Here is a 13,319-nt window from a genome sequence, read left to right as displayed (position 1 = left end):
TATTTAGGGGCACACTGAACCTTCCTTCCTCAGATCCAGAAACCACAAAAAAAGATGAGGACGAAAAGCCGGGGGCGCTAGGTGGCGCACATCCAAGATGGCCGCACGCCTGTGAGGCTCTGGCGGTTTGGCAGACTAGATCCTTCATATATCCTACACTACCATGGCAAATCGACATGAAAAGCAAGGGGTCTGACTGCTTGTACTGAGCTGCAGTGGCGGTGAAAAAATCTTGGTGACGCGAGCGGAGCGCAATATTGATGCTGGGACCCTGAGGCACTGAGAGGCTCTGGTACTCTCGGGCGGCACGCTACGCTATTGGAGCCCCGAAGTTCCGACGTGGTGACTGGGCCCTGAAATCAGCGCTGGCTGGTTTGGGCATGTGAGATGAATGCGGAGGTGAGCGGGAGGTTGTACCACAACCCGCTGTGACTGCGAGCAGTGTGGAGGTGAGCCACCGATCGGGAGTGCAAAGAGAGACTAAGACGTGAGTAAGGGGATCCGGCGACATTTCTCCCTGTGGATAGCAGCGCGGGTGAAAGGCTATTGCGGGAGAGTAGGGGAGTCCCGGTTCAGTTACCGTGACCCCCCAAGCGAGCCAGACTGCTTTGCCGTGTGACATTGGCCTCGAGAGAGGTAGGTGAGCAGCTGCTGTGTTTGACTCGGCGAGAGTACCCGCTGCACCACATCGTCCCCTCCTAGGCCCCATAGGGACCACGGAGGGCCTATCTCTGTCTCCTGCAAGCCGAGCGGCATGGTAGAGATGTTGGGGACATGACCCGAACCCCAGAAGCAAATCGAGTTGGAATGAGAGGGGGCGGACGGGGACTGAGATTTACAGTGCAGGGCTCGCACTACTTGAGAAGCTGAGACACCGGCAGGCCCAGTCACAGTGGGCTCGTCTGCATGTCCCGGATGATATGCGCCATATGCACCGTGAATTTGCAGAATATTCCTAATAAGACCAGCTTTGAGGCAAGATACTGCCAACCTGAGACTAACACCCCCACTTAAGCCCACGCTACTGCAAGATCAGCTCCACACCACATGGTAAGAGCAGAGTCCGACCCCCCCCCCCCTCGAGGGTCTGCGAACAGGACTGAAAATTAATAGGCGGGGGTCCTACAGCGAACCGCAACTGCATCAAAACAGATTCCGATGGCAAAGCTGGTGGTGCGGGAGTCCGGAACCACCTACCTACACGATGGGGACCCTGATGGCCGCCAGCCCCGTTTCACCCTTGATACTAATAAAACGTCTACTAGGTCCAACACGGCGGACTACGGTTCTACCAACATGGAACAATCTCGTGCTCCCTCGCCGACCCCCGAAGACTATGTAAAAACATTACTCATCGCCATGAAACACAGTCTCAGTGACCTATCAGAAAAATGGACACTCTGAACAAAAGACTGGACTGCCTCGTGCAAAAAGTAGACAAACATGATGGGCAAATTAAAGAAGCAGATGTCAGACACCGAGGATGTCACGGCCCAGATGCAGAAGCGGGTATCGCAAATGGACAAAATATTATAAGTCATAGCAGCTTAGAATGAGGATTTAGAGGCCAGAAGTTGCCGCAATAATATCCGCTTTCTTGGAATACCAGAAAGAAGTTTGTAGAACGGCTGCTGGTTGCCACCTTTGGAGCGGAATCCTTATCGGCGCACATGGTGGTGGAAAAAGAACAGCACTCCCTGGGCCCCCGGCCCCCTCCGGGGAGTACTCCGTGACCCATAATAGCCCGGTTGTTAAATTACTGGGATCGTGACCTGGCCCTCAGGAAGCTCGTGAACAAAAAAACTTGCACTTCGAAGGGAATGAATTCACCATTTATCCGGACTTCACGATGGCTGTGCAGGAAGCAAGAAATACATTTCTGCCAGTCAAGCTTAAGCTACGAAGGCCCATATTGACTACGCCCCTAATGTATCCCGCGAGGCTCCAGATCTCACACAACGGCAAACAGATTTTCTGCAATACTCTGCAACAAATGGAAGATTTTCTTAAAGCTACGCAGCGAAGGTTGCCGCGGCAGCATCGCATATCCAGCTCACCATCACCGACAGAGGAATAACCAGATTATTGAATCATTCTCCTGCTCCGCTAGGAAAGGGAAAGACGCCAGTCCTCTCTGTGTGTGGATAACGAATAGTTTCTTACCTGTCGGTTTAGTTTTGGAGCTTGAAGATCTTTCTGGATTCACTATGCTGCGCATTATTCCGCGGTCTAGTGGTTGGGTCCGGAATCGTAGTCTTTTCTTTTTTTTTTGTAGCCCAGGTGGGCGTCGACGTCCCACCTTTTGGTGTCCGTCCTGTGACGTCGGCATGCTTCCTGCGGAAGCTCCCACCCTTGGGCGCCATCTTCGGATTCTTTTTTCTTTCCCGTTTGTGTTCTGTTTCCGAATTGTATGGCAATGTTCTTCATCTTTTCTCTTTTAGCGCTGTTTTCCTTGAAGTTCTATGACGTTTCTTTTTTTAATTTTTTTTAATTACCGCCTCTTTTCTCCAGCCTCATCTTCCTGGCGGAGGTGGGTGGGTTCGCTAGTGAATGCAGAAAGATCTTCAAGCTGCAAAACTACACCGACAGGTAAGAAACTATTCGTTTTGCAGCGTGAATCTTTCTGGATTCACTATGCTGTGCATGGACTTCGTAGCGGTTTGTTGTTATTGTGGCGGCTGGGTGGAAGATGAGCTTGTGTTCTTGAATATGTGCTGAAGCACTTTCTGTCCCACTTGTGCTTCCTTGTTCATTTGTATGTCCACACAGTAGTGTTTTGTGAACGTGTGCACAGAAGCCCATATTGCCGCCAGGCATATGTCCTGAATGGGAGTGTTTGCCAAGAAGGCTATTGTAGCTCCCTTCTTTCTTGTTGAATGGGCCCATGGCCCCTCTACTAGTTCTTGCCCAGCTTGTTTGTGGCAGAATGGTATAGTTTGCGCGAGCCATCGTGCAATTGTTCCTTTAGTAACAGCTTTTCCCATGAAACTTTCAGCAAAGGAGACAAAAAACGGTTTTGTTTTCCTGTGATCTTTAGTTCACTCTATGTAATGCATGACTGCACGTCTCGCATCCAGAGTGTGCAGTGCCCTTTCTGCTTTTGTTGTTGGTTTCTGAAAGAAACTTGGTATTTGAATTGTCTGGTTGATGTGGAACTTGGACACCACCTTTGGCATAAAATGTGGGTCCGTTCTTATCACCACCCTGTCGTTGTGAATTTGTATGTAGGGTTCCTGTAGTGTTAACGTCTGCAGCTCGCTTACTCTGCGTAGCGAGGTGATTGCCACTAGGAAAGCTGTTTTTAACGTTAGCATCTGTAGTGAGGCTTTATGCAACGGTTCAAAAGGTGCTTTCATGAGTTCTGTCAGTACTATATTGAGGTTCCATGCCGGTGGTGGTAACCTTTTAGGTGGTGCTATTCTTTTTGCACCTTCCAAGAATCTTTTTACAATTATAGAAGTAAAAAAGCTTTTGCCTGTTTCCCCTCTAGTGTAGGCGACAATGGCTGCTAGGTGTACCCTTAGCGATGATGAGCTCAGGTTAGTCTCGAGCAGGTGTGTGAGGTACTTAAGGACTGTAGAGTCTCTTGTCATCTTGTTGTGCAGGCCCTCCTTTTTGCACCATAATGTGAACCTCTTCCATTTGGCCACGTAGCACTTACGTGTGCTTGGTCTTCTTGCCTCTCGAAGTACCCTCAGGGTGCTCTCAGGTAGCCTTAGGTGTGCGAACTCTATGTCCTCAGGAGCCAGGCTGCTAGGCTGAGACTTTCTGGCTCTGGATGCAACACCTCTCCGTTTTGCATGGAGAGTAGGTCTTTCCTCCTCCCAAATTTGTGAGGTGCACTCTGTGTCATTTCCATAATCTGAGAGTACCATGTTTGTCTGGCCCACTGGGGTGCGACCAGTATGAGGGTCATGTTGCTTGTCCTGCACTTGCTGAGCACCTTGTGTATCAGGGGAATCGGCGGAAAAGCGTAGGCAAATGTCTTTGACCAGCTTATCCATAGGGCATTCCCAAGGGACCCCTCCTCTGGTTGCCTCGATGCGAAGTGTTGGCATTTCGCGTTCTGGTGTGTTGCAAACAGGTCTATTGACGGAGTTCCCCACCTGTCGAACAGTCTCTTTGTTTCCTGTGCATTCAGCTGCCATTCGTGCGAGGCCGATGTCTGTCTGCTGAGCCAGTCTGCTTCCACGTTTTCTTTTCCTGGCAGATGTATCGCCAGTAGATCTATTTTTAATGGTATTGCCCATTTCCATATTTCTTGCGCTAGCTCTGACAGCGGTTGTAGGAGAGTAGCGTCTGCAATCCTATGATCACCCAGATTTTTTGCTTTTGTTTCACTGGTTTACGACTTTCTCTGGCTGTGGGCCTGCTAATCAGACCCACAGCCTGGCTGTTCTCTTTCTAAATTACGACATGTACCCTAGGTGCATTTACCAATTGGTACTGGGCCACCTTATCAGACCCTGTAACTCAGGGCATAGGTGTACCCAGGGCTGCCAGGGGCTGCAGCATGTATTATGCCACCCCTGGCTGGCCTCCTAAATTTGACACAACTGGCTGCATGACAGCTGGGGCAAATTCGTGTAATCCTTTGCTGTAGGTGTAGTATACCTATACCTAACCCTAAAATGGACACACAGATTCCTATCAGTCACTCCTATGGCAGGCCTTAACAATCCTGAAGGCAGAGTGCTTGGAATCGTGTGAGATGGTGCTCTGGCATGAGCTGAGCCTGTCTGCAGCTTGCGGAACCAAGTCCTAATAGCTGTTCCATGATATCGCATACCATATACTCTTAAGTGCATTATAATCCTCGCGGTTAAATGCTAACTTTGGTATTGCTTTATCAAAACATGTCGAGTAATGTGTCATACGAATTGGAATACTAACCCCTCGCCAATTCTGGCGACGGGGTTAGCATTCCACCCTTCTAGAGGGACACGACATGTATGTAACTGTGAACCCCGGTTAAAGTTAACTGAAGCCTCAGCTCCACAAAATGGATGCTGCCACCACAGACACGAGTCTGACCTCCTGCTGCTGGGAGTCCTTCCAGCGAGGGAGGCCTGGACAAAGGGTTTCCTGTCCGGGGCGGTGCTAGCACCGTCCCAGACATGGTTTTGTGTATCCTGGGTAGGCAGGGCTTTTCAGGAAGGTGACTGCTGAGTGGCACCCCGGTGCTCACTACGCATAGGCCGGTCAGAACCAGTTCCAGGGGCACACCAGCCCCTGGCCTGGGGAAAGTCCGGCATGGCAGAGGGGTGTAACCACCCCCCTCCTAGTCCCACCCATAGGCAGGACCTAGTCACCGGGTCAGCCCCCTTTTTTAGTATAAAGATGGGAGCGGGCCCCCTGTTAAAATTAGATCATCTTTGGAACCAAGACACGACTTTCTTCGAAAGGACTTCAAGATTTCTTCCTCAAGATTCTCCCTTGTGGCTAAGGAGTAGTCACCCTGCATCAGCAGGCACCATCCTAAAGAACACTGCGGTCTGCTGCAAGTCTTTCATCACGAAACCGACGACCCAGCTCGACGAGACCCGGCTTCCTCTGACCTCTACTCACCTCTACAGCAAAGCTGAGAACCGTGAGTGCGACGAGACCTCGAGGGACCGACGATCGCCAAGACTGCACGACATCTTTACAACAAGCCCACCGTGTCCTCCACGGGTGAGTGCTTTGGGGTCCGAGAAGCCCCGACCCTGCGCAGCTCCAGCACCCAAGGTCAGCCTCCCTGCATCTCCACGATCTGCGTGGGGCCCTTCTGCTGTTTGCTGTGCACCGCGTTGTTTGGCTACTAGCCGGCTGGCTTGTGGCCTTCTGAACGACGCCCGACGACATCACTGCTGCTGGTCTGGTTGCTCCAGACTGGCCCTTGCTTCCTTCTTTAAGAGAGGCACCCCGGACCCTCCTGGTCCACTCCGGACGCCATTTTAGGTCCACCGCGTGGGCTTGAATTTGCCAAGGCTTTGTTGCCCAATCCTGGGTCCAGCGACGCCGACAGCTTCTATCTTCGTGGGACAGCTCGATCCTCCTTCCTGGTCGCCGACAACGCCTCCTGGTCCGTGAGATCTCCGAGCACAGCGTCACCCACTCGCCTTGTCGAGGTGGCTACCATCCGGTGCCCTCCTGGTGCCCACTGACTACTGGCTAGTAGTCTCGAACTTGGTCCCCTCTGCTTTCAGGTGTCATCTTTCATCGATCCAGGCTTGGATCCACCGAACTTTCTTCACTGGTGGCCTGCCAGCAACTTCTTTCTTCCAGGCTCCTGGTCCGTCAACGAGGATTCCCGACGTCCTTTGAGTCCTATGCAGCTGCAGCCCCTGGGCTAGGTAACTTCGGCATTTCGGTGCCCCAGCATAGCCTCACTATCCAAGGGTCAGAATCTACTTTAGTTTTCCTCCCACCAGGTCGGGTTCGCCCGAGAACACTAACTTTGCAATTTCTAGCTACCATAGACTTTGTCCCGCATCTCGCGTGAGAGTGCACACACTGCACCCGAGTCCCCTGGGTCTCCTAGAAGTAATCTAACGATTCTATAGTCAAGTCCTGGCGATTCCAAAGCCTATTAGTACTGTACTTACCTGCTAGTAATTTCGCATTCCACTTTTCAAGTATATGGTTTTCCGTGCCCCTCGGGCATTTGTATATACTGTGCTAACTCAAGTATTTTTGTAAGAGTTTTGGTTTGTGCTTAGTACCCTGTCCTCATAAAGAGTACAGGGCTGTTGTGATTCTTAATAAATAACTGTTTATTTTCATAACACTTGTGTGGTGTCCTTTCACTTGGTGTTCAAGGGGTATATGTGGTATAACAGCTGGCTTAACACGCCCTCTCGAGTCTTTAGCCTTAGACTGCTCGTATCCACGCTACTAGGATAGCTGGTCTATAAGGTTGACTTACAACCAATCATCAATAAGGGTTGCTGGACTGATACATAGTGTTCACTAGAATAGTGAGCACTGCATATCAGGCCACCTTCTCACAGCGGTGCTGATTGTGTTCCTCCCTGTTTGTTTATGTAGAACATCGCTGTTATGTTGTCCGTCTGGATCAGCACTGTTTGGTTGTACAACTTCGTCTGGAAGGCTTTCATAGCTAGGAGAACGGTCTTTAGTTCTAGGTAATTGATGTGTTTTACAGCATCTGCTTGTGTCCACAAGCCCTTCACGCGTAGTTTTCCCATGTGTGCTCCCCATCCCTTTTGGGATGCGTCCGTGGTGATGGTCACTGTTGGTGGTGTTAGAAGTTTTCCTTTTGTTATGTTTTCTTTGTTCCACCATGATATCTCCTCTTGCACTGTGTGCATTACAACCACTAGGTCCTCCCAACACCACGTCGCTTGTGACCATTGGTCCTGCAGCCACTCCTGGAGTGGTCTCATGTGTAGTCGGACATTTGGTATTATGTGGATGCATGAGGCCATCATGTCCATCATCTTGCTCACCGCCCTCACTGTCAGAGCTTGCTCCTTCTGGTAGAGGCACGCCTCCTTCAACAGTGCCGTCGTTCTCTTCTCGCTGGGGAACACCTTCCCCTGAATGGTGTCGATTTGCGCCCAAGAAATATTGTGACCTGTTGTGGGTTTATGGATGATTTCTTCCAGTGAATGGAGAAACCCAAGGCGATTAGTGTGTCTGTCACTCTCTGAGCGTGCCGTTTGCACGTATTGTATGGCTTTGCCTTTATGAGCCAATCGTCTAGGTAAGGGTATACGTGTATCTCCTGCCTCCTTAAGTGGGCTGCGACTGCTGCCAGACACTTTGTGAACACCCTTGGTGCTGATTTTAGTCCGAAGGCCAATGCTGTGAATTGGTAGTGGTCTGAGTGGATTGCAAATCGTAGCAGATGCTTGTGCCGTCTGTTCATTGGGATGTGCAGGTAGGCATCCTTTAGGTCTATGGTGACCATGAAGTCCCCTGTTTGAATCTGTGGGAGTACCTCCTGCAGGGATGTCATTTTGAATTTCTGTGTCTTTATGAATTTGTTGAGGAACCTTAGGTCCAGGATGGGTCTCATTGTTTCGTCTACTTTGGGTACTAGGAAGTACGTAGAGTGGTCGCTCCCAGTGTCTCTTGCAGGCATCTGGTTTTTACCGCGCTGCATTTCCAAAACTTTGTCTTGTAGAGCGTCTGTCATCTAGTTTAGCCTGCTGCATTGATTATTTGTCAGCGCTGCTTAGCTTGCATTGATTGTTGTTAGCGCTGCCTAGTTTGCTCTGATTAGTTACTTTCCGCCTGCTGTTTTAATAGCGCTTTGTTGCTTATTGCCGCTTTTGCTTCGCTAGCGCTTTAACATTGAGTCTCCTCACTGATTAGTCCTGTAAGCGCGTTTGTCTGTAGCGCTACGCTGTGCCCCCCCCCTCCGCCTCCATTTTGTTTGTTGTTGTCCTCGTGTGCCCGCCCCGCCTCCCAGCTGTGACGCCCTCCCACAGTATTGAAAGAGTGCTCCTCTCCGTGAAGACGCAGTGACTCGCTCCTCGCCTACCAGCTGAGTGGTCGCTCCCAGTGTCTCTTGCAGGCATCTGGTTTTTACCGCGCTGCATTTCCAAAACTTTGTCTTGTAGAGCGTCTGTCATCTAGTTTAGCCTGCTGCATTGATTATTTGTCAGCGCTGCTTAGCTTGCATTGATTGTTGTTAGCGCTGCCTAGTTTGCTCTGATTAGTTACTTTCCGCCTGCTGTTTTAATAGCGCTTTGTTGCTTATTGCCGCTTTTGCTTCGCTAGCGCTTTAACATTGAGTCTCCTCACTGATTAGTCCTGTAAGCGCGTTTGTCTGTAGCGCTACGCTGTGCCCCCCCCTCCGCCTCCATTTTGTTTGTTGTTGTCCTCGTGTGCCCGCCCCGCCTCCCAGCTGTGACGCCCTCGCCCCTCCCCCTCCACTATCCATATATGACAGCTGTTCCCACGCGCAGCGACCGCGCCCAATCCGCGCCGAAGGTGCGCCAAAGGTAAGCCCGTCTACCCCCGTCCGCGCCTGGACCGCGCCCAGCGCCATACCCCCTGCCCCTCGCGCTGCCCAGCCCCCCCGCGTTACCTACGATGCAGCCACCCTCCTAGCCCTTGACCCCGGTCGCGCCCCCAACTGCGTCCAAGCCGCTCCTGGACACACCCATGGACCTTTCTCCTGCTACTCCTGCAAATTTAGCGGCACCCAAAACTTCTACGCTACGACCACAACACTGATTCCCGACCCCAACCACCTAGAATGCATCCTTCTCAACACCCGCTCGGTCCACAGGCACGCCATTGACCTTTGGAACCTACTAGACACCATCTCTCCTGACGTCGCCTTCCTAACGGAAACATGGATGAACGCTTCCTCCGCCCCTGACATCGCCATCGCTATTCCCGATGACTATAAGATCACACGCAAGGACCGCACCGACCATACAGGAGGTGGAATCGCTATCGTCCATAAGAAAACTATTCGCATCTCAACCAGCTCTGATGCCAACCTCGCCAACTCCGAACACCTTCACTTCCAGATCCACATCGACCCCAAGACCACACTCAGAGGCACCCTCCTCTACAGACCACCAGGACCCCGCGCAAAATTCAGTGAAGACATCACGGACTTTATCACTCCACACGCGCTCCCCTCCAAAGACTACATCCTTCTGGGAGACCTCAACTTCCACCTTGAAAAGATCAACGACCGCAACACCGCCACCCTTTTGGACAACCTCGCCAACCTCGGACTTAAACAACTGGTCACTTCCCCCACCCACATCGCAGGTCACACTCTCGACCCCATCTTCACCTCCAGCAACCATATCTCCTTCAGCCACACTACGGATCTCCTCTGGTCTGACCACAGCTGCGTTCACTTCACCTACAACAAGCCGAAACCCATCATCCACCTCCAACCAACTCTACAAAGAAACTGGAACAAAATCACCACAGAACAGATCTCCACATCGCTCCTTCAAACCTCCCCAGCCCTCTCTTCTAACGCCAACGAAGCCGCCTCCAACCTCACCCTCTGGTTATCCAACACCGCCGACAACTTAGCACCACTGAAAAAACGTCAACACAAACTTGGCACCAAGAAGGCCTCATGGTTCAACGACGACCTCAAGAAGTCCAAGAAACTGTGCCGCTCCCTTGAAAAGGCCTGGAAAAAAGACCCATCCACCAGCAACAAGGACGCCTTCAAAAGCGCCATCCGCACTCACCACCAACTGATCCGAAAAGCCAAGAAAACAGCATTCAAAGACCGACTTGACAACAACGCCCACAACAGCAAGGAACTTTTCAACATCGTCAAGGAATTCTCCAACCCCTCGGCCAACTCCAACGACATCACCCCCTCTCAAACCCTATGCGATTCCCTAGCCTCTTTTTTCCACAACAAGATTGCTGACATCCACAACAGCTTTGACAACCAACCCGGAAGCCAACCCACCCTACCATCAGCTGACCATCTTCCCCCCGTTAACACCCTTAACGCCTGGAACGCAATCTCCACTGAGGACACCATCCGCCTGATGAACTCCATCCACTCTGGATCCCCCACAGACCCATGCCCTCACCACATCTTCAACAAAGCAGACTCCGTCATAGCTCCGCACCTCCGAGACGTCATCAACTGCTCCTTCAACTCCGCTACCTTCCCAGAAGACTGGAAACACGCTGAACTCACCGCCCTTCTGAAAAAACCAACAGCAGACCCCACCGAACTCAAAAACTACCGCCCCATCTCGCTCCTTCCATTCCCGGCCAAAGTCATCGAGAAAGCTGTCAACAACCAGCTCGCCGCCTTCCTCGAAGCCAACAAATCACTCGACCCCTCTCAATCTGGCTTCCGAGCCAAACACAGCACTGAGACCGCCCTCATCGCAGCAACAGACGACATTCGAACTCTACTGGACAATGGAGACACAGTCGCCCTCATCCTCCTCGACCTCTCTGCAGCCTTCGACACAGTCTGCCACAGCACCCTGTTACAACGCCTCAGAAACATCGGAATCCAAGGAAAGGCACTGGAATGGATCACCTCGTTCCTCACCGGAAGAACCCAGAGAGTCCGCCTCCCACCATTCAAGTCCGAGGCCTCAGAAATCATCTGCGGCGTACCACAAGGATCCTCACTCAGTCCCACCCTCTTCAACGTATACATGAGCCCCCTCGCGGCCATCGCCCGCCAACACAACCTCAACATCATCTCTTACGCGGATGACACTCAACTAATCCTATCTCTCACCAAGGACCCCAGCACCGCCAAAACTAACCTACACGAGGGAATGAAAGAAGTCGCCGAATGGATGAAACAAAGCCGCCTGAAACTGAACTCAGACAAAACAGAAGTCCTCATCCTAGGTAAATCCCCCTCTGCATGGGACGACTCTTGGTGGCCGGAAGCCCTCGGAAAAGCACCCATCCCGACAGACCACGCACGGAACCTAGGCGTCATCCTGGACTCTTCACTCTCAATGAACAGACAAGTCAGCGCCGTATCCTCTTCCTGCTTTAACATTCTTCGCATGCTCAGAAAAACATTTCGCTGGATCCCCTCCGAAACAAGGAAAACAGTCACCCACGCTCTGGTCACGAGCCGACTGGACTACGGAAACACCCTCTACGCAGGTACTACCGCAAAACTCCAGAAGAAACTACAACGAATCCAAAACGCCTCAGCCAGGCTCATATTAGACATCCCACGCAACGAACACATCTCTGGTCACCTTAAAGACCTCCACTGGCTACCCGTCAATAAGAGGATTACTTTCCGACTGCTTACCCACGCACACAAATCACTCTACGACATCGGACCAGAGTGCCTCAACTCTCGACTGTCCTTTTACTCCCCCTCCCGCCAACTTCGCTCTTCCAGCCAAGCCTTCGCCACTGTACCTCGCATCAACAAGACCTCCATGGGAGGCAGATCCTTCTCTTACCTGGCTGCCAAAACATGGAACTCACTCCCCGCTTACCTTCGCCTCACCCAGAATCACCTAGCGTTCAGAAAGCATCTTAAAACGTGGATATTTGACAAATAATCCTACTCCCCTTCCTAAGCGCCTTGAAACCCTCTGGGTATGTGGTGCGCTATATAAATGTTATGACTTGACTTGACTAGGTACAGGCTCGATAGCCTCCTTTAGTAGCAGTTCCTCTGCTTCCTTCTGAAGAAGCTCTAGTTCCTTTTTTGCTAGTGCTCTTTTCTTGAGTCTTCTGCTTGGTGGTGTTTTTTCTAACTCTATGCAGTACCGGTACTGTATTGTGTTGATGATCCATTTGTCCGTTGTAATGTTTCTCCACTCCTGGAGGAAGAGTTTTAATCTTCCTCCCACTGGTGTTATGTGCTCGTGGTGTTTTGGTGCGTGAGACTCCAGTTTTTTGCTTTTGTGCTCCACCCTTGGAGTTTTTTGTAGGGTGTGCTCTGTCAATGAGGCAGAGTCACTTGGAGGTGGTTTTCTGTCCACCCCTCCTGGTGTTTCCACGTCCGCCCGCTCTCCCGCGAAAGGACTGGCCCCTATGTTGGTATTGCCATTGCTGTTTTTGATGGCCATGTTGTGTAAGGGTGTCGCTTTGGTGGGAATGTTGGAAGGACTGATGCGACGTTCCCGGCTGGTTCCAACCTCCCCCGTGTGGTCTCCTTGACGGGGTCCCTCTCTTCGCTCCCCTGAATTGCAAGGCCCCCATGGATCTTGCAGTGTCATTATCCTTTTTGAGCTGTGAGAGCTTGTCGTCCACTATTGCACCGAACAGTGTCTCACCGTTGAACGGAGTGTTCAGGATGTTGTGTTGCACCTCCGGTTTAAAGCCTGATATTCTGAGCCAGGCTTGCCTTCTTTCTGTGATGCCCAGCATCATAAGCCTGCTGGCCGTGTCTGCCCCGTCCAGTGCTGTTTTCAGGCAAGAGTTTGCCAAGTTCTTGCCTTCCTCTACCAGGTGCGAAGCCCTTTGTTGGTGCTCCTGAGGTAGGTGTTTCACCAACTGGCCCAGTTCCTCCATGATCTGGTAATGGTGTCTGTTGAGCAGTGCATTGGAATTAGCCATGCGCCAGTGCATAGCGGCATTCCTTTCGATCTTCCTTCCTGTTAGGTCCATCCTTCTGCTCTCTATCAGGGGGTGGACCCGAAGTAGTTGGCACATTGGCCCTTCTTCTTGCTGTTGCCGTGATGATAGAGTCAGCAGCGACCGTGCCCTGTATGTAGGCTGGGTCCTTTGAGGATGTCTTGTATTTTTTCTCCGTCCTTGGCGTGACGGGTTTACAAGTAGCAGGCTCCTTGAATGCCTCTCTTCCTTGCCCTTTGATGCTTTTAAGCATTGGCAGGTACTGGCTCCTAGTGTGCATTGGAAGTAGTGTC

At 51.5% G+C, this 13,319-nt stretch overlaps 2 protein-coding genes across 2 annotated transcripts in view; both read right to left on the bottom strand.

The window, feature by feature from the left end:
* NXF1 (nuclear RNA export factor 1) overlaps positions 1–13,319 on the bottom strand; it is a 466,191-nt gene that overhangs the window by 30,316 nt on the left and 422,556 nt on the right. The window lies entirely within an intron of this gene.
* Positions 6,987–12,668, bottom strand: LOC147691843 (uncharacterized). Its single transcript, XM_086937332.1, has 2 exons — positions 12,078–12,668; positions 6,987–8,078 (listed from the first exon to the last, which is right to left on the bottom strand). The coding sequence occupies exons 1-2, from the start codon at positions 12,666–12,668 to the stop codon at positions 6,987–6,989; spliced, it is 1,683 nt and encodes a 560-aa protein (XP_086793458.1).

Source organism: Lissotriton vulgaris, chromosome 9, assembly GCF_964263255.1.
Source record: "Lissotriton vulgaris chromosome 9, aLisVul1.2, whole genome shotgun sequence".
Classification (NCBI taxonomy): domain Eukaryota; kingdom Metazoa; phylum Chordata; class Amphibia; order Caudata; family Salamandridae; genus Lissotriton; species Lissotriton vulgaris.
The sequence above is the reverse complement of the archived record's forward strand: the minus strand, read 5'-3'. Positions and strand labels throughout refer to the sequence as shown.

What these genes read in the sequence shown, in the direction of transcription:
- LOC147691843 (XM_086937332.1), bottom strand. Translation starts at nt 12,668, where the DNA reads ATGACACTGCAAGATCCATGGGGGCCTTGCAATTCAGGGGAGCGAAGA. An exon ending in TCGAGCCTGTACCTAGTCAA is followed by an intron (nt 8,079 to 12,077) that starts GTCAAGTCATAA and finishes GATGCCTGCAAG; the next exon opens with AGACACTGGGAGCGACCACT.